The sequence below is a fragment of the Emys orbicularis genome, chromosome 12 (genome assembly GCF_028017835.1).
Source record: "Emys orbicularis isolate rEmyOrb1 chromosome 12, rEmyOrb1.hap1, whole genome shotgun sequence".
Taxonomy (NCBI): domain Eukaryota; kingdom Metazoa; phylum Chordata; order Testudines; family Emydidae; genus Emys; species Emys orbicularis.
The window spans coordinates 43,795,363-43,817,385 of NC_088694.1; the positions used below are offsets into that span (position 1 = coordinate 43,795,363).

Sequence of the window (22,023 nt, forward strand, 5' to 3'; positions counted from 1 at the left end):
ACGGGATTTGAGTGTATCACTTTCATAGAATCATAGAAGATTAGGGTTGGAAGAGACCTCAGGAGGTCCTCTAGTTCAACCCCCTGCTCAAAGCAGGACCAACCCCAACCAAATCATCCCAGCCAGGGCTTTGTCAAGCCAGGCCTTAAAAACCTCTAAGGATGGAGATTCCACCACCTCCACCTTTCTATTGATTAAGTGACAGACTTTATATGAGCTTGTCTAGAAGGAGAGAGCTGGGCTGTACAAGACGCACATTTCTGGGGGGAAGTCTGGGACTGGGAGTTTGCTGGTGTTGTGAAGTGTAATTCAAGAGTGGCTGGTTATAGCAGTCGTACAATATAGCTGGGAGTGATTTACATGCTGGAGATTGTGTGTGAACAGACTAGGTGTGGTGGCTTTCACAGTGAAGCAGTGTAAAAGGCACCCCAGACTGGAGAATGGAGGGGACACAGCTGTTCAACAGTCCGGATTGTACCCTGGGGAATGTCACGGAAGGAAAAATGTATATTGAATTTAGAGTTTGGGATTGTAAAAATTGTCTAAGGCAGTTGGGTGCTCATATTCCACTGTGAGGAGATAGGATACCAAAGAAGATGAAAAAATTCTGATGGCACCAGCCAGGTGTGTGGATAAACAGAGCATATGCTTGAACTCTCATAAGAGGAGATGGGTTACCAGAATTAAAATGAATTTGTATAGTGGGAATATCAAACATTCAAACTGCTGTGAGCCAAATACATGGTTGGTTAAAATGTCAAGATACAGGAAAGTTCACCTTTCTGATCTGGGGTCTTGACCCACCTGTTGGGAAAGTAAATAGCCCAGAACTTGGGTAAAGAACCCAGATCCCAGAAGAGAGGTGAGGATTTTGGTATTCCTGGGATTAAATAAAAGATGCTTGGCTAAAATTTAAAAGTATGTCCTTAAATTTAAATGGCTGAGATTATTTTCTTTCCCCTAGATGCCATCAGCGGCAAACACTGAGTGCGGAAATCAATCGATAATCACAGAATTCATCTTCCTGGGATTTGAGAATATTCAGGAACTTCAGGTTCTTCTCTTCCTGGTATTTCTAGTGATCTACATTGTGACCGTGACCGTGAACATGCTCATCATGGCTCTAGTTATGGCTGGTCAGCACCTTCACACCCCCATGTACTTCTTCCTGGGGAACTTGGCCTGCTTGGAGACCTGCTACACCTCCATCATCCTGCCCAGGCTGCTGGCCAGTCTCCTGACTGGGGACAGAACCATCTCTGTCATGGGCTGTATTACACAAATGTATTTTTTTGGTTCTTTGGCAGCTGCAGAATGTTACCTCCTCGCAGCAATGTCTTATGATCGGTATCTGGCAATATGTAAACCACTGCATTATGCAACCTGTATGACAGGCAGGTTCTGCCTTCAGCTCACAGCTGGGTCTTGGATAAGTGCATTACTGGCTATGAGCATAATAGTATGGTTCGTGTCACAGTTAACTTTCTGTGGCCCCAATGAAATTGACCATTTCTTTTGTGAGCTCACCCCAGTGGTAAAACTCTCCTGCAGTGACACCAACGTGGTAGAATTTGTAACGTTCCTATTTGCCTATTTTTTCACTCTGCCCCCATTTCTATTAACAATTATCTCCTATGTTCTTATTATAGCCACCATCCTGAGAATCTCTTCCATCACTGGAAAGCAAAAGGCATTTTCCACCTGCTCCTCTCACCTCATAGTTGTTACAATTTTCTACGGGACACTAATAATTGTCTATGTGTTACCGAAAAACAACACACTCAGAGATTTAAACAAATTGTTTTCTGTCTTCTACACTGTCTTAACTCCTATGGTCAATCCCCTTATATATAGCCTGAGAAACAAAGATGTAAAGCAGGCTCTGAAAAAATATGCCAGTATGCTTTTGGCTTTCCCAAGAATTCAGACAATCAGAGCTAATCCATTCAGGATAACATCAAGTTGAAAGAACCCAGCTTATATTTAAACAAAAAAATGACAATTTTTCAGAAACCAAATTGTTCAGAAAAAAATTAGTTCATTTGTTCTTGAAATTTTCTTCTTTCTTTTTTCCACTGGAACTTGCCATGAAAATTTGTTGGTTTTTTGTTTGTTTGTTTTTTTATCTTTATTTTTCACTTTTTCACTTCATGTTTTTTTCCCTTTCTTCCCCCTTTTCCCCTAAATCCCCCTTTTCATTGGCAAAATAGGAAAAAGAAAAACATGGGGAAGGGGAATAAAGGGGAAAGGAAAGGGAAAAATCTAGAGAGATTGTGGAAAAAGCAAGAAACAAACATCAGACCACATAGTAAATGATTTCTTCAACTCCATATTTCAATAATAAATGTCATGACAATTTTTGATAAAATAAAATGTAGTCCCTTTCAAAATATGCTGAAAGAAAATGATTATTAAGAGCTTGGGGTTTTATGAGAAATCTTTACCATTTTTCAAACAGCTCTTTGTGTTAGATAAAACTTTGTGCAGGGTATGTAAAATTGGATAGTGTGGGTAGGAGTTTTCAAAGTATCCAATATGGTCATTCCTAAAGAAGGAAAAGATCTTACCAATTGTGCATCATACAGACCCATTTCTTTAACTAATGTGGATTTTAAAACAATCAAAAGCCTATAGGCCTGTCTGTCTAACCTAGAGCTTACCATCTCTGGAAAAGCTTAGGATGCACCAGTTGTTTTAGCCCCATCTGGAAGGGCCTGTCTATGGACTGGTCTACACTAAAGCTGTAAGTTGACCTAAGTTACGCTACTTCAGTTATGTACATTATGTAACTTAAGTCCACGTAACTTAGGTCGATTGACAGCGATGTCTACACCACACTGTGTTGACAGGAGACACTCTCCTGCCGACTTACCTTCCACCTCTCAGGGAGGTGGAGTAAAGACGTCCATGGGAGACCATTCTGCCATCGACTTAGCTTGTCTTCATCATACCCACTAAATCGACACCACTGCATCGATCGCAGCAGTGCCGATTTATCCGTAAGTATAGACAAGCCCTATGTGTCAGTCTGTTTCCCTGCAAAGAGCCCCTGACAACTCTCTCTCTCTCGCTCGCTCTCTCGCTCTTTTTTTTTTTAACTGTTTCTGTCCTTTTGATCTGTCTTTTCCCAGCCTGGGCAGAAGAGCCATATAACTGAGCAGGGTCCCCTGTAAATAACATCTTCACAGCTCAGTTTTAATGAGAAACCTAGACTGATACAAAATTAACATGGCATACACTAAATGGATTAAAAACTGGCTAACCGACAAGTCTCAAAATGTAATTGTAAATGGGAAATCATCACCTAGTGGGTGTGTTTCTAGTGGTGCCCTGCAAGTCTTAAGGCGTTTAACCTTTTTTGAAAAACCCATACAATCTTCGCTGGTAAAGTTTTCAGATGACTCAAAGATTGGGTGAGTGGGTAAATAATGAAAAGGACAGACCACCTATGCAGAGAAATCAGAATCTCTTGGTAAACTAGGCACAATCAATAAAAATACATTCAAATACGGTCAAATGTAAAGTGGTACATCTAGGAGCAAAAACATAGGCTATACTTACAGCATGAGGGACTTCATCCTGGGAAGCAGTGAGTCAGAAAAAGACTTGGAGGATTAGCTAAACATGAGCTCCCAGTGCAGTGCTGGGACCAAGAGGATAATATGATCCTTGGCTGTATAAACAGGGGAATCTCGAGTAAGAGTAAGTAGGATATACTGCCTCTGTATTTGTCACTGGCATAACCGCCACTGGAATAACTTGTCTCATTCTGCTGGGCACAATTCAAGAAGGATGTTAATAAGTTGGAGAGAGTTCAGAGAAGCGCCACGAGAATGTTTAAGGGATTGGAAAACCTACCTTAGAGTGACAGACTAAAGGAACACATTTTTATCAGAGAAGGTAATTAACCATTGGAACAATTTATCAAGGGTCGTGGTGGATTCTCCATCACTGGAGATTTTTTTAAAACAAGATTGGACATCCATCTTAAAAATATGCTCTGTTTTAAAGGCATGAACTCAGGGATGCCCTGTGGAATGTGTGATGCAGGCAATCAGACTAGAGATGATCGCAGTGGTTCCTTCTAGCCTTTTCATAGATTCATACAAATGTTGGGCAGGAAGGGACCTCAAGAGATCAAGTCCAGCCCCCTGTGCTTAGGCAGGACCAATTAAAACTAGATTCATAGATTCAAAGATTCCAAGACCAGAAGGGACCATTGTGATCATCTTGTCCAGGAGTGGGCAAACCTTTTGGCCTGAGGGCCATATTGGGGTTGAAAAACTGTATGGAGGGCTGGTAGGGAAGGCTGGGCCTCCCCAAACAGCCCCCTCCCACTTCCCACACCCTGAATGCCCCCCTCAGAACCTCCAACCCATCCAACCCCCCTTGCTCATTGTCCCCTAACCGCCCCCTCCCAGGACTCCCACCCCTAACCGCCCCCCGGGTCCTCACCCCATATCCAACCCCTGCGCCCAGTCACCCAACCCCTATCCACACCCCCGCCCCCTGACAGGCCCCCCGGGACCCCACTCCTATCCAACCCCCCTGTTCCCCATCCCCTGGCTGCCCCCCCAAGAACCTCCGCCCCCTCCAACCGGCCCCTGCTCCCTGTCCCCTGACTGCCCCCCGGAACCCTCTTCCCCTTATCTAACCCCCCTGGCCCCGTTCCCGGCCCCCTTATCTTGCTGCTTAGAGCTCGGCAGGAGCTCACAGCCCACAATGCTGCCCGTGCGGCGGCGGGGGAGGGGCTGGAGACTAGCCTCCCCAGCCAGGAGCTCAAGGGCCGGGCAGGACGGTCCCGTGGGAAGGATGTGTTATTAAATATTTGTTTCCCATGTAGATACTTATAGACTTCAATTAAATCACCCCTTAACCTTCTCTTTGTTAAGCGAAATAGACGGAGCTCCTTGAGTCAAACACTATCAGACATGTTTTCTAATCTTTTAATCATTCTTGTGGCTCTTCTATGAACCCTCTCCAATTACCAACATCCTTCTTGTACTGTGGGAACAACAACTGAAAATGGTTTTCCAGCAGCAGTCACACCAGTGCCAAACACAGAAGAAAAATGACCTCACTACTCCTTTTTGAGATTGCCATGTTTATGCATCCAAAGATTGTATTAGCTCTTTTGGTCACAGCACTGCGCTGGGAGCTCATGTGCAGTTGATTATCCACCACGACCCTGCAAATCTTTTTCAGTCACTGCTTCCCAGCATAGAGCCTTTTTCTTCTAACTATGGCCTACATTCTTTGTTCCTAGATGTACACATTTCCATGTAGCCACATTAAAACTCAAATTGTTTGTTTTTGCCCAGTTTACCAAGCAATCCAGATGGCTCTGTATCAGTGACTTGTCCACTTCATTATTTACCACTTCCCCAATTTTTCTGTCTTCTGCATGCTTTATCAATTATGATTTTGTTTTCTTTCAGGTCATGGATAAAAATGTTAAATAGTGTAAGGTCAAGAACCGATCCCTGTGGGACCCAACTGAAACACACCCACTTGATGATGATTCCATGTTTACAGTTACAGTTTGAGACCTATCAGTTAGCCAGTTTTTAAAGCATTTAATGTGTGCCATGTTAATTTTACAATATTCTATTTTTTTAATCAAAATGCCATCTGATATCTAGTCAAATGCATTACAGAAATCTCAGTATATTGAGTAAATTCTATCACCTTTATCAACCAAACTTGTAATCTCATCAAAATAAGGCACCAAGTTATTTTAACGGGATCTATTTTTTTATAAATTTATGTTGATTGGCATTCATTACATTACTATCTTTAACTCTTTATTAACTGAGTCCCATATCAGCCACTGCATTATCTTCATAGAATCAGAGAATATCAGGGTTGGAAGGGACCTCAGGAGGTCATCTAGTCCAACCCCCTGCTCAAATCAGGACCAATTCCCAACTAAATCATCCCAGCCAGGGCTTTGTCAAGCCTGACCTTAAAAACCTCTAAGGAAAGAGATTCCACCACCTCCTAGGTAACCCATTTTAGTGCTTCACCACCCTCCTAGTGAAAAAGTTTTTCCTAATATCCAACCTAAACCTCCCCCACTGCAACTTGAGACCATTACTCCTTGTTCTGTCATCTGCTACCACTGAGAACAGTCTAGATCCATCCCCTTTGGAACCCCCTTTCAGGTAGTTGAAAGCAGCTATCAAATCCCCCCTCATTCTTCTCTTCTGCAGACTAAACAATCCCAGTTCCCTCAGCATCTCCTCATAACTCATGTGCTCCAGCCCCCGAATCATTTTTGTTGCCCTCCATTGGATGGTCTCCATTTTTTCCACATCCTTCTTGTAGTGTGGGGCCCAAAACTGGACACAGTACTTCAGATGAGGCCTCACCAATGTTGAATAGAGGGGAATGATCACGTCCCTCGATCTGCTGGCAATGCCCCTATTTATACAGCCCAAAATGCCATTAGCCTTCTTGGCAACAAGGGCACACTGTCGACTCATATCCAGCTTCTCATCCACTGTAACCCCTAGGTCCTTTTCTGCAGAACTGCTTCCTAGCCATTCGGTCCCTAGTCTGTAAGAGTGAATGGGATTCTTCCGTCCTAGGTGCAGGACTCTGCACTTGTCCTTGTTGAACCTCATCAGTTTACTTTTGGCCCAATCCTCTAATTTGTCTAGGTCCCTCTGTATCCTATCCCTACCCTCCAGCGTATCTACCACTTCTCCCAGTTTAGTGGCATCTGCAAACTTGCTGAGAGTGCAGTCCATGCCATCCTTCAGATTTGAAGATATTGAACAAAACCGGCCCCAGGACCGACTCTTGGGGCACTCCACTTGAAACCAGCTGCCAACTAGACATGGAGCCATTAATCACTACCCGTTGAGTCCGACGATCTAGCCAGCTTTCTATCCACCTTATAGTCCATTCATCCAGCCCATACTTCTTTAACTTTCTGGCAAGAATACTGTGGGATGGACAAGAACACCACTTGCACCTTGAACTCCTTTATCCTTCTTCCCAGAGCCAGGTAGTCTGCAGTGATCCGCTCAAGGTCATTCTTGGCAGTATCATTGGTGCCCATGTGGAGAAGCAGGAAGGGGTAGCGATCCGTGGCCTTGAGGAGTCTTGGCAGTCTCTCCGTCACATCGTGAATCCTAGCTCCTGGCAAGCAGCACACCTCTCGGTTTTCTCGGTCGGGGCGGCAGATAGATGACTAAGTCCCCCGGAGGAGGGAGTCCCCGACCACCACCACCCTCCTCCTTCTCTTGGGAGCGGTGGTCGTGGAACCCCCATCCCTAGGACAGTGCATCTCATGCCTTTCAATCGGTGGAGTCTCCTTCTGCTCCTTCTGCTCCCTTCCCTCAGATGTATTAGTACCTGTAGAGAGAACATGAAAACGGTTGCTCACCTGTATCTCCATTGCTGGTACATGGACGCTCCTCTTTCTTCTTCTGGAGGTCACATGCTGCCAAATTTCTTCACCGTCCCTTAGTCCCCTCTGCGCAGCCTGCTCCGATTCTTCAGAACGTTGTGCCCGTAGAAGCATATCCTGACGTCTATCCAGGAAATCTTCATTTTCTCGTATGCAATGCAGGGTCGATACTTGTTTCTGCAGACCTCGAAACTTCTCTTCCAATATGGAGACCAGCTTGCACTTTGTACAGACAAAGTCGCTTCTGTCCTGTGGAAGAAAGACAAACATGGCACAACCTGTGCAGGTTACAACAGCTGAATGCTCACCTTCCCTAATTTCTACCTTCTAAGAGCTTCCTCAGCTGTTGCAGCAACTCATGGAAGCTCGCGAGATGAAAGCCTCAGTGGGCTCTCCCCAGGCAAACTCCCTCTGTTAGCCTCCGCTATTCGCTGATCAGCTGGTTCGCTGCTGACTGCCTTTTTATAACAGTCAGGCCCACTCAAGGCCCACCTGGAACAAAGCATTCCCAATTCACACTTTTCAAACAAACAATCAAGCACACGGTCAAACTGACAAACTGTCCCCTGCAACAGACACTCAGATACTCACCAACACAGCCCCCCTAATGCAGCACTTAGCGTACCTCCTCTCGGAGAGATCCCAGGCAAACTCCCTCTTTTAGCCTCCGTGGTTTGCTGCTGGGATCAAGGTCATTCTGACAGGCTTATAATTAACTGGGCCATCCCGTTTATCCTTTTTAAATATGGGCATAACATTAGCTTTCTTTCAGTCTTCTGGAACTTCCCTAGTGCTCCAAGATATTGAAAATTAACATTACTGATCCAGCAAGCTCCTCAGCCAGCTCTTTAAAAACTCTTGGAGGCAAGTTACCTGGACCTGCTAATTTTAAAATGTCTGAATTTGGTATCTGTTGTTTAACATTCACTGGAGATATTAATGGAATGCAAAGAGTGTTAACATCACTACTAAGGGGCCTAAAAGAGTTAGGTGCCCGCCCCCTATTGACTTTCAATGGGAGTTGCATGCACTGATTTGAAATGAAAATAGGGTCCATGGACCTGCAGTGGGAGTTCGGTATCTCACTCCCTTAGGTTCTGTTAAATCTCAGCAAACTCCACTGTACTGAATGGAGTTATTTTGAACCTTAACTGGTGGTAGGATGTGGCCATTTGCCTTTTGCAGACCCTGTCTTCAGTATTTCTCCTCACAATCCCACCTGCTGATCGCAACTTGCTCTTTCTGATGTATTCACACTGAGGGAAAGTGGTGTAGAGAGAGAGATGCAGGAGATACACTAATACAAAAAGGAATTGTTAGACAGACAGATCTCATAGATTTTTTTGTGAAAGGATGTTGTGTGGCCAAGACTTTCATGTCTGGGAACCTAAAGATAGGTTTCTAATCCAGGACTTTCAAAGGGGCCTAAAGGTGTGATACATAAGAGAACTCAATGAAAGGGGATAGACAAAAACAAACAAGTCAACAAAAAGCCAGCTATCTTCCTTAAAGTCCTTCAGGGTTTATATGTGTTTGCCATTGTCCACCATTGTAACTAGGGATGGTTCTCAGAGTCCTTTCACCAGAAATCCTTAAAATATGAGAACATGAACTGTCTGGGAAACATTTCAATTTTGTCCTTCTCTTGAAACAGTCTGTGCTCCTATCAATATAGACTCGGATTGTCAAAGAGGTCTGTGGGAGTTAGTTGCCATGCATCTGAAGAAGTGTTTTTTTACCCACGAAAGCTTATGCCCAAATAAATCTGTTAGTCTTTAAGGTGCCACTGGACTCCTTGTTGTTTTTGTTATTGAACAGTGACTCCCATGGAGGGGTTCTTAGGATCACAGAGGATCGAGGAAGGAAAGATTTAAGAGTAACTAAAAGGCTATAACAACAACTGAACCATTTCCCTGGATCGCACCATTCACAACTATGCCCCAGCCCCAGACCCCTCCCTGGCATCTTCCCAGGCAGATGGAATGCCCAGGATGAGTCCTGGAGATGGGTGTAGCAGCATCGTAAACGCTGGTCAGCTTAAAGAAAATACAAGGGCAGGGTCCTTTCCTGGGTCCCTGGTCTGGAGTCCCACGGAGGTCCCAGTTGGTTCTAGGTAGCCAGCACCCAGGTCAGATCTTTGCTTCTGGATCTTGGTCTCCTCAGGCTTGGACCTGCCTGATCCATGCATCAGGTCCCACATCAGTTCAGGGTCTGCCTTTTTGGGGAGGGGGAGCTAAGCACAGAATCCCTGAGCTGTTCTGCTTCTTATTCCAAACTCAAACTCTAAGCAGGCTGAGAAGTGGTGTCTGGAGGCTGTGGAGTCATTATTGTTGTAGTCCATGGGTAGGTCCCCTAGAAGCTCAGTCCAGCATTCCAGGGAGCCGACAAACTCCAAATTCGGCCCATTTATAGATTATATAGGAACACAGGACAAGCACATAATTTCCAGGTCCTGATTCTTATCTCACTCATTCAGCTGCCAGTGGGAGTCTCTCCTACAGAAGTTAATGTTGTAAAGAACAATTTAAGTGGGGTCAGAATTAGACCAAGGCAATTTCTCATGTGAGGAAAGGCTGCAAGATTGGCCCCATTATTGGAGCAATTCCAACACTCTTGCTTAGCTCCTTAGACCTTTACTGAGTGGTATAAAACTTCCCACTGGCTAGCATGAGAAACCAGTCCCTATGTTTCTCTGTATAGCTTAATTAAAATCCTTATTCAGCAAAGCACTTGGGGCCATATTTTTAAAGGTATTTGGGCACCTAGCAGGATTTTCAAAAGCACCTAGGCACCAAGAACTCATAGATTTCAATATAGGTACTAACTGCCTTTGGCACCAATCTGCAATTTTAAGCACCTATGGCTTTTGAAAATCTGGCCTTCATCACTTGCTTAAACCAGTGCAAGTTCAGGGTTTCATAATTCTGCTTTTGAAAGTCCTGCCTCTCCTGTATAGTATTTTTATATTTACCTAGATGACCCACATACAGAAAGCAGAAGTGGACAATCAAACGGTCGTCACCAAGTTCATCCTCTTGGGATGCAGGGATGTCCCTGAACTGCATACTCTACTCTTCCAGCTGTTTCTAGTGATCTACATTGTGACTATGGCCAGGAACATCCTCATCATTGCTCTAGTTGTGGCTGATCAGCATCTGAACACCCCCATGTACTTCTTCCTGGGGAACTTGCCCTTTGTGGAGACCTGCTACAGTTCCACCATCCTGCGCAGTCTCCTGACTGGAGTCAGAACCATGTCTGTTAGTGCTTGCATCATGCAGTTTTATTGTTTTGGTTTCTTGGCATGTACAGAGTGTTATCTCCTAGCAACAATGTCTTATGACCGGTATTTAGGTATATGTAAACCTCTGCATTATGCAGCCCTTATGAATGGCAGAACCTGGGTTCTAGCAGCTGTGTCATGGCTATGGGCATTTGTGGCTAGTACCATAACTGTATGGTTGATGACACAATTAACATAGAATCATGGAATATTAGGGTTAGAAGGGACCTCAGGAGGTCATCTAGTTCAACCTCCTGCTCAAAGCAGGACCAATCCCCATTTTGTTTTTTATTTTGTTGCCCAGATCCCTAAATGGCCCCCTCAAGGATTGAGCACACAACCCTGGGTTTAGCAGGCCAATGCTCAAACCACTCAGCTATTCCTCCCCAAGGCCCTAGTAAAATTGACCATTTATTCTGTGATCTCAACCCATTGATTAAATATTCCTGTCATGACTCCAACCTGATCACACTCACCTCCATAGGCGTCCCTTTCCCATTTCTATTAACCCTGGCGTCCTACACTTTTATCATCACCTCCATTTTAAGAATCCCCAGGCATTTTCTACGTGCTCCTCTGACCTCATGGTGATGACAATTTTCTATGGGACTATAATCATTGTCTATATTTTACCAGACACTGACACTCTTAGAGACCTCAACAAAGTGTTCTCTGTCTTCTACACTGCCCTGACTCCCCTGGTCAATCCCCTCATCTAAGCCTGAGGAACAAAGAGGTCAAGGAGGCCCTGAGAAAGATCATCCATAAATTGATGGTGCTCACAGGAATTCAGAAGGAGTGACTGCTGTGGGAACAAATCCATCTGGCTGAACTAGCAGTGGTGGTAGCATCTAGGTGGCCTCGCGCTCATGCCCATTGGAGCTTCCATGGGGAATGTGAGGTCATACTAAGTTTTGCGACAGCCGCATTCCCATTAAATACTAGAGCTCCTATTTACTACTGCCCTCACTGCAAACATAACTGTGATACGCTCTGCACTCCACACAGCACAATTCAAGATTCTAGTTCCATATTTCATCTGCTCTTCTGTTCTAACTGAGTTGGGAAAACACATTTTGCATAGCCCTGGTTTTGGATTCCAGTGGGTGGGTTTCGATTGTTACACTATTTGGTCTCTCCTTTGTGTCCTGGATTCCTAAATGCTCCCTAATTTTGTATCTGGGAAGACTGTATTTTTGTAATATGTGCTCTCTTGAAAAGATTAGTAGGTTTAGAAGACCCAAATAGTTTCCTATCAATCAATCAATCAATCAATCAATCAATAATCAGTCAATAAATGATAAAAATGTTTTTGTTGAAACATCAATTTATAACAACAAGTCATATAAGTATGTGTGGAGAAAATGCTACTCAATTCTGTATTTGAAAAACGCCAGGATCTATTCTCCTGAAGCACATTGGGTAAAATTATCAAAGTGCCTAAATGCCTTAAAAGCACAAATCCCATTGACTTTCACTGAAACGTACATTTCTAAGGACCTTGTTCACTTTTGAAAATAGAACTTAGGCTCCTAAATCACTTAGAGGCTTTGCAAATTCTATACATTGAGTAGTACCTTGTACCTTAGACGTACATTCAAAGTAATATACAGGATCTAATTCAAGGCATAACAGTAGAGGGAGCCACTAAGCAGCAGTGCCCACAGTATAATTAGGCTCAACATCCTAGGGGCAGGTAGGGTACCAAATAGTGATAGTTTTGGTTTTGTGGCTGAATGTTATCTGCTAGCAGCAATGTCTTATGATTGGTATTTATCAATATGTAAACCACCCTATTATGCAGCCCTCGTGAATGGCTGTAGCATAAGTACCTTTCTGACTTTTACCATAGTAACATCTTTGCTGTAACGAATAATGTTCTGTGGCCACCAATGAAATTGACCGTTTCTTTTGTGACATCACCCCATTGATCAATCTCTCCTGCCATGGCATCACCTGGATGACTGGTGACCTTCAGATCCTCTTCCATAGACACCCTGCCCCATTTCTATTGACCCCGGCATCCTATGCTTGTGTCATCACCACCATCCTGAGAATCCCTACCACGACCACAGGCAAAAGGCATTTTCCACCTGCTCCTCTTACCTCATTGGGGTTACAATTTTCTATGGGACCTAACAGCTGGTTTGCTACAAAATGCTGTTGCACTAAGAGACTTGAACAAAGAGATCTCCACCTTCTTGTCTCCACCTCTCAATCCCTTCATGAAGGCAAAGGAAACCTGGAGAAAAAGCTGTCAGGAAATCTGTAGAGTTCAGCAGAATTTAGGCCAGTTCAGAAAAATAAAACAGTTTAAGGAGCAGTTAAAGTCACCCCTTGGTCACAGCAGAGTCTAGTGACCTTGGCTGGGATTTTCAGAGGCCTAAGTGAGTTTGGCATTCAACTGCCACTGAATTTTACGGTAGGGTTTTCTAAAGCACCTCAGTGATTTAATTGCCTGAACAGAGAGAGGAAAGTAAGGAAGGTGTCTATGGTGGCATTTTTAATAGTGACAAAGGGCCAGATTTTTAAAGGTATTTAGACACTTAAGGAAGCAGATGAGTCCAAATGAGATTTCAAAAGCACCTAGGCACCTAATTTCTTCTTAGTTCAATGGGAGTTAGCCACCTAGTGCATTTTAAGTGCCTATACACCTATCTGCCTCTTTAGGCAACTAAATATCTTTAAAAAATCTGGACTAAGGCCTGGTCTACACTATGAGTTTAGGTCAACTTTAGCCGCGTTAAATCGAATTAAGCCTGGACACGTTCACACAACGAAGCCCTTTCTTTCGACTTAAAGGGCCCTTTAAACCGGTTTCTATACTCCACCTCCGACGAGGGGATTAGTGATAAAATCGGCCTTACGGGGTCGGAATTGGGGTAGTGTGGACGGAATTCGACGTTATTGGCCTCCGGGAGCTATCCCACAGTGCTTCATTGTGACCGCTCTGGACAGCACTCTCAACTCAGATGCACTGGCCAGGTAGACAGGAAAAGCCCCGCGAACGTTTGAATTTCATTTCCTGTTTGCTCAGTGTGGAGAGCACAGGTGACCATGCAGAGCTCATCAGCACAGGTAACCGTGATGGAGTCCCAGGATCGCAAAAGAGCTCCAGCATGAACAGAACGGGAGGTACGGGATCTGCTCGCCATATGGGGAGATGAATCAGTGCTGGCTGAACTCCGAAGCAGTAAAAGAAATGGCAAAATATTAGAAAAGGTCTCCAAGGCCATGAAGGACAGAGGCCATAACAGGGACGCACAGCAGTGCCGCGTGAAAATTAAGGAGCTAAGGCAAGCCTACCACAAAGCCAGAGAAGCAAACGGAAGGTCCGGGGCTGAGCCGCAAACATGCCGCTTCTATGCGGAGCTGCATGCCATTCTAGGGGGTGCAGCCACCACTACCCCAACCATGTGCTATGACTCCCTCACTGGAGAAACACACAGGGAAGAGGGTTCGGAAGAGGAGGATGGAGGAAATGTAGATAGCTCACAGCCGCAAGGAAGCGGAGAAACCGGTTTCCCCAACAGCCAGGATATGTTTGTCACCCTGGACCTGGAACCAGTAACCCCCGGACTCACCGAAGACCCTGAGGACACACAGGGGACCTCTGGTGAGTGTACCTTTGTAAATATTACACATGGTTTAAAAGCAAGCGTGTTTAATGATTAATGATTAATTTGCCCTGGCAATCGCGGCCAGTACTGCTACTGGAAAAGTCTGTTAACGTGTATGGGGAAGGAGCGGAAATCCTCCAGGGACATCTCCAGAAAGCTCTCCTTCATGTACTCCCAAAGCCTTTGCAAAAGGTTTCTGGGGAGGGCTGCCTTATCCCGTCCACCATGGTAGGACACTTTACCACGCCAGGCCAGTAGCACGTAGTCTGGAATCATTGCATAACAAAGCATGGCAGCGTATGGTCCCGGTGTTTGCTGGCATGCAGACAACATCCATTCCTTATCGCTCTTTGTTATCCTCAGGAGAGTGATATCATTCACGTTCACCTGGCTGAAATGGGACAATTTTATTAAGGGGACATTCAGAGGTGCCCGTTCCTGCTCTGCTGAACAGAAATATTCCCCGCTGTTAGCCACGCGGTGGGGGGGAGGGGTGAAGTGATCATCCCAGAGAATTGGGTGTGTGGTGGAGGGGAATTAGTTGGGTTTGTGCTGCATGTTAACCCTGAAACCGCAGCCCCTCCTTTTACATTGAAAACCCATTTTAAATGGCCAACCCAACGGGTGCTTGGCATGGGAAATGAGAGCACTACTGTTTGAAACCATTCCCACATGTTAAGAAGGTTAAAAAAGCCAAAAGACTGTGTCTTACCATGGCTGCCTACAAGCTGAAATCTGTGCCCTGGCACTGCGTGAGTGATCTCTCACACCAAACCGGCAGGCCCTCAATATAAGAGGAAAAATGCGACCTTGTAACGAAAGCACATGTGCTGTGTAATGTGAACAGCAAAATTTAACGTGAAAGAGTGTACCCATTGTTCTCTAAAATGTGTCTTTTTTAACCACCTCTCCCTTCTCCTCCACCAGCTGCAAATGTTTCTCCTTCACAGAGGCTAGTGAAGATTAGAAAGAGAAAGCGTAGGACGCGTGATGACATGTTTACAGAACTACAGATGTCCTCCCATGCTGACAGAGCACAGCAGAATGCGTGGAGGCAGTCAATGACTGATTATAGAAAAGCACAATATGAACGAGAGGAGAGGTGGCGTGCTGAATCGCGGGATGAACAGAGCAAGTTGCGGGCTGAAGATGATAGGTGGCGTCAGCTTGCAGACAGAAGGCAAGAGTCAATGCTCCGGCTGCTGGAGCATCAAACTGATATGCTCCAGCGTATGGTTGAGCTGCAGGAAAGGCAGCAGGAGCAGAGACCGCCGCTACAGCCCCTGTGTAACCAACAGCCCTCCTCCCCAAGTTCCATAGCCTCCTCACCCAGACCCCCAAGAACACGGTGGGGGGGCCTCCGGCCACCCAGTCACTCCACCCTAGATGATTGCCCTAGCATCAGAAGGCTGGCCTCCAATAAGAGTTAAAGTTTTAAACTGCAGTGTGTCCTTTTCCTTCCCTCCTCCCCCACCCATCCCGGGCTACCTTTGCAATTATCCCCCTAGTTGTGTGATGAATTAATAAAGAATGCATGAATGTGAAGTAACAATGACTTTATTGCCTCTGCAAGTGGTGCTCGAAGGGGGGAGGGTAGGGGAGGGTGGGGTGGTTGGTTTACAGGGAAGTAGAGTTAACCGGGTGGGGGGGGGGCGGAGGGTTCATCAAGGAGAAACAAACAGAAGTTTCACACCGCAGCCTGGCCAGTCACAAAACTCGTTTTCAAAGCTTCTCCGATGCGCACCGCACCATGCTGTGCTCCTCTAACCGCCCTGGTGTCTGGCTGCGCATAATCAGCGGCCAGGCGATTTGCCTCAACCTCCCACCCCGCCATAAATGTCTCCCCCTTACTCTCACAGATATTGTGGAGCGCACAGCAAGCAGCAATAACAATGGGGATATTCTTTTCGCTAAGGTCTGAGTGAGTCAGTAAGCTGCGCCAGCGCGTTTTTAAACGTCCAAATGCACATTCCACCACCATTCGGCACTTGCTCAGCCTGTAGTTGAACAGGTCCTGACTACTGTCCAGGCTGCCTGTGTACGGCTTCATGAGCCATGGCATTAAGGTGTAGGCTGGGTCCCCAAGGATCACGATAGGCATTTCAACATCCCCAACGGTTAGTCCCTTCCTCCAACTTTCGAAACAGAGCAGAGTGCCTGAAGACGCGAGCATCATGTACCCTTCCCGGCCATCCCACGTTGATGTTGGTGAAACGTCCCTTGTGATCCACCAGGGCTTGCAGCAGCATTGAAAAGTACCCCTTGCGGTTTATGTACTCGGTGGCTTGGTGCTCCGGTGACAAGATAGGGATATGGGTTCCGTCTATCGCCCCACCACAGTTTGGGAATCCCATTGCAGCAAAGCCATCCACTATGGCCTGCATGTTTCCCAGAGTCACTACCCTTGATATCACCAGGTCTTTCATTGCCCTGGCAACTTGGATCACAGCAGCCCCCACAGTAGATTTGCCCACTCCAAATTGATTCCCGACTGACCGGTAGCTGTCTGGCGTTGCAAGCTTCCACAGGGCTATCGCTACTCGCTTCTCAACTGTGAGGGCTGCTCTCATCCTGGTATTCTGGCGCTTCAGGGCAGGGGAAAGCAAGTCACAAAGTTCCATGAAAGTGCCCTTACGCATGCGAAAGTTTCGCAGCCACTTGGAATCATCCCACACCTGCAGCACGATGCGGTCCCACCAGTCTGTGCTTGTTTCCCAGGCCCAGAATCGGCGTTCCATGGCATGAGCCTGCCCCAGGAACACCATGATTTCCACATTGCTGGGGCCTGTGCCTTGTGAGAGGTCTATGTCCATGTCCATTTCCTCATCACTCTCGTGGCCGCGCTGCAATCGCCTCCTCGGCTGGTCCTGGTTTTGCTTTGGCATGTCCTGGCTCTGCATATACTCCAGGACAATGCGTGTGGTGTTCATAGTGCTCATAATTGCCGCGGTGATCTGAGCGGGCTCCATGATCACAGTGCTAGCTATGGCGTCTGGTCTGAAAAAAGGCGCGAAACTAGTATCTGACGGACCAGGGGAAGGAAGGAGGGAGGGAGGGAGGGGCGAGTGACGACATGGCGTACAGGTACAGGGAATTAAAATCAAGAAAGGTGGCTGTGCATCAGGGAGAAACACAAACAACTGTCACACAGAATGGCCCCCCCCAAAGATTGAACTCAAAAGCCTGGGTTTAGCAGGCCGTTGATTTGACGGAGGGAGGGGGAAGCAAATGAATACAGAACAAATCTATTTTTTACATCTTAAGACGACGGTGCAGCATGACTGATAGCCCTCGGCATCTTCTGGGTGCTTGGCAGCAAATACTGGGCGCTTGGCAGTTATAGCCACATTTTCCCTGTATGATGACAATGGCCTTCAGGCCTATTGCACGATCTGCTGCTCAGGGAAGACTCTGGGCGCTTGGCAGAAAATGGCATACTAAGACTGATAGCCATCATCGTCATTGTGAAGGCAGCAGAATATGACTGGGGGGATGGGGGACTGGGGGACATACGGAGTTCCAGCCACTGCTGTACGATGAGGACGGTTACCAGTCGTAATAAACCATCTACTGCCAAAAGGCAAAAGGCAAGGGCTGGTGCAATGCAGCCCTACGGCTGCCAGCCCCACGGCTGCCAGCACCCAGATTGCCGATGAAGGCTACCAGTCATGCTGCACCGTCTACCGCCAAAAGGCAGTTAGCTGCTGCTGCTGTGTAGCAATGCAGTCCCACATCTGCCGGCACCCAGATGACATATGGTGATGGTGAGCTGAGCTGAGCGGGCTCCATGCTTGCCGTGGTATGTTGTCTGCACAGGTAACCCAGGTAAAAAGGCGTGAATCTATTGTCTGCCGTTGCTCTGACGGAGGGGGAGGGGCCTGACGACATGTACCCAGAACCCCCCGCGACACTGTTTTGCATCATTCGGGCATTGGGATCTCAACCCAGAATTCCAATGGGCGGCGGAGACTGCGGGAACTGTGGGATAGCTACCCATAGTGCAATGCTCCGGAAGTCGACGCTAGCCTCGGTACTGTGGATGCAGTCCGCCGACTAGAGCACTTAGAGCATTTTATGTGGGGACACACACAATCGGCTGTATACAACTGATTTCTATAAAACCGGCTTCTATTAATTCAACCTAATTTCGTAGTGTAGACATACCCTAAGTGACTTAGGTGCACAAGTCCCATTGACTTTCGGTGAGGAGTAGGACACCTAACTCATTTTGGCCTCTAGGAATAACCGAATGGCATCTGTTAGGCAGACTTAAAAACTGCAGACTTTCCCCCTTCCCCCCTCTTCTGGATGGATATACAGGGCCCTGGGCCAATTGTGTCTCTCATTAAGTTGTTGGGTTGGTACTGACCACTGCATTTGGGACTATGGGTATAAAAGTCTAAGCATTTAGGGCTGTGGAGGGGGGACCACAGTGAATGAGTCAAGCAAAGTTGAGCAATACACCTGAAACCATTTAGACAAACCAGACACATGGTGCAATAGACAAGATCTAGCCCAGGGATGATGGCATTTCAAATAAACAATTCAATTAATGATTCATTGCAGCATGATAGTCTCATAGCAATTTTCAATTTAAATAAAAGATAAATAAATACAATCTTTCTTTCCTCAAGCCATGACAATAAAATCAACGCTCTAGCACAACTCAATCGGTGATGTTGTTGCACATCATCTAGACATTCCATTTCCTTAGTGCGTGGACAATGGACAGTCTTTGAAGAAATGGTGTATAGTCCTTGGTTTAGTGATGTAGTTTCTGTTGTGGAGAGTTGTTGCAAACAACAAAAGAGTTTGCTCTCTGACCAAATCTATCTAACTAGAGTCAATGCTTGGGGAAGAGTTGTTCTCCAGAAACCAGACATTGGTATTTGGACTCCTATTTCTGAAAGAGGGGTTTGCCTTCATGCCATTTATGACCACCTCTGTTCCAGGCCTGGCATAAATAAACTTCACTAAGAATTCACCCAGACTCCACATCACTGAGTTTTCCTCCAACAGGAAATGAAATTGCAAGCACCCAACATCTGCTACTGCTCATAGAATCATAGAATCATAGAATATCAGGGTTGGAAGGGACCTCAAGAGGTCATCTAGTCCAACCCCCTGCTCAAAGCAGGACCAATTCCCAACTAAATCATCCCAGCCAGGGCTTTGTCAAGCCGGGCCTTAAAAACCTCCAAGGAAGGAGACTCCACCACCTCCCTAGGTAACGCATTCCAGTGCTTCACCACCCTCCTAGTGAAATAGTGTTTCCTAATATCCAACCTGGACCTCCCCCACTGCAACTTGAGACCATTGCTCCTTGTTCTGTCATCTGCCACCACTGAGAACAGCCGAGCTCCATCCTCTTTGGAACCTCCCTTCAGGTAGTTGAAGGCTGCTATCAAATCCCCCCTCATTCTTCTCTTCTGGAGACTAAACAATCCCAGTTCCCTCAGCCTCTCCTCATAAGTCATGTGCTCCAGACCCCTAATCATTTTTGTTGCCCTCCGCTGGACTCTTTCCAATTTTTCCACATCCTTCTTGTAGTGTGGGGCCCAAAATTGGACACAGTATTCCAGATGAGGCCTCACCAATGTCGAATAAAGGGGAACGATCACGTTCCTCGATCTGCTGGCAATGCCCCTACTTATACAGCCCAAAATGCCGTTAGCCTTCTTGGCAACAAGAGCACACTGTTGACTCATATCCAGCTTCTCGTCCACTGTGACCCCTAGGTCCTTTTCTGCAGAACTGCTACCTAGCCATTCGGTCCCTAGTCTGTAGCAGTGCATGGGATTCTTCCGTCCTAAGTGCAGGACTCTGCACTTATCCTTGTTGAACCTCATCAGGTTTTTTTTGGCCCAATCCTCTAATTTGTCTAGGTCCCTCTGTATCCGATCCCTACCCTCTAGTGTATCTACCACGCCTCCTAGTTTAGTGTCATCTGCAAACTTGCTGAGAGTGCAGTCCACACCATCCTCCAGATCATTAATAAAGATATTAAACAAAACCGGCCCCAGGACCGACCCTTGGGGCACTCCGCTTGAAACCGGCTGCCAACTAGACATGGAGCCATTGATCACTACCCGTTGAGCCCGATGATCTAGCCAGCTTTCTATCCACCTTACAGTCCATTCATCCAGCCCATATTTCTTTAACTTGGCGGCAAGAATACTGTGGGAGACTGTATCAAAAGCTTTGCTAAAGTCAAGGAATAACACATCCACTGCTTTCCCCTCATCCACAGAGCCAGTTATCTCATCATAGAAGGCAATTAGGTTAGTCAGGCACGACTTCCCTTTGGTGAATCCATGCTGACTGTTCCTGATCACTTTCCTCTCCTCTAAGTGTTTCATAATTGATTCCTTGAGGACCTGTTCCATGATTTTTCCAGGGACTGAGGTGAGGCTGACTGGCCTGTAGTTCCCCGGATCCTCCTTCTTCCCTTTTTTAAAGATGGGCACTACATTAGCCTTTTTCCAGTCATCCGGGACCTCCCCCGATCGCCATGAGTTTTCAAAAATAATGGCTAATGGCTCTGCAATCTCATCCGCCAACTCCTTTAGCACCCTCGGATGCAGCGCATCCGGCCCCATGGACTTGTGCACATCCAGTTTTTCTAAATAGTCCCGAACCACTTCTTTCTCCACATAGGGCTGGTCACCTTCTCCCCATATTGTGCTGCCCAGTGCAGCAGTCTGGGAGCTGACCTTGTTTGTGAAGACAGAGGCAAAAAAATCATTGAGTACATTAGCTTTTTCCACATCCTCGGTCACTAGGTTGCCTCCCACATTCAGTAAGGGGCCCACACTTTCCTTGACTTTCTTCTTGTTGCTAACATACCTGAAGAAACCTTTCTTGTTACTCTTAACATCTCTTGCTAGCTGCAACTCCAAGTGTGATTTGGCCTTCCTGATTTCATTCCTGCATGCCTGAGCAATAGTTTTATACTCCTCCCTGGTCATTTGTCCAATCTTCCACTTCTTGTAAGCTTCTTTTTTGCGTTTAAGTTCAGCAAGGATTTCACTGTTTAGCCAAGCTGGTCGCCTGCCATATTTACTATTCTTTCTACACATCGGGATGTTTTTTTCCTGCAACCGCAATAAGGATTCTTTAAAATACAGCCAGCTCTCCTGGACCCCTTTGCCCTTCATGTTATTCTCCCAGGGGATCCTGCCCATCTGTTCCCTGAGGGAGTCAAAGTCTGCTTTTCTGAAGTCCAGGGTCCGTATTCTGCTGCTCTCCTTTCTTCCTTGTGTCAGGATCCTGAACTCGACCATCTCATGGTCACTGCCTCCCAGGTTCCCATCCACTTTTGCTTCCCCTACTAATTCTTCCCTGTTTGTGAGCAGCAGGTCAAGAAAAGCTCTGCCCCTAGTTGGTTCCTCCAGCACTTGCACCAGGAAATTGTCCCCTACACTTTCCAAAAACTTCCTGGATTGTCTGTGCACCGCTGTATTGCTCTCCCAGCAGATATCAGGGTGATTAAAGTCTCCCATGAGAACCAGGGCCTGCGATCTAGCAACTTCTGCTAGTTGCCAGAAGAAAGCCTCATCCACCTCATCCCCCTGGTCTGGTGGTCTATAGCAGACTCCAACCACGACATCACCCTTGTTGCTCACACTTCTCAACTTTATCCAGAGACTCTCAGGTTTTTCTGCAGTTTCATATCGGAGCTCTGAGCAGTCATACTCCTCTCT

At 46.3% G+C, this 22,023-nt stretch overlaps 1 protein-coding gene across 1 annotated transcript; it reads left to right on the forward strand.

The window, feature by feature from the left end:
* The first annotated feature begins 964 nt into the window (after positions 1-964).
* On the forward strand, positions 965-1,966 carry LOC135886257 (olfactory receptor 6B1-like). Its single transcript, XM_065414082.1, has one exon. The coding sequence runs from the start codon at positions 965-967 to the stop codon at positions 1,964-1,966; it is 1,002 nt and encodes a 333-aa protein (XP_065270154.1).
* The last annotated feature ends 20,057 nt before the right edge of the window (positions 1,967-22,023 follow it).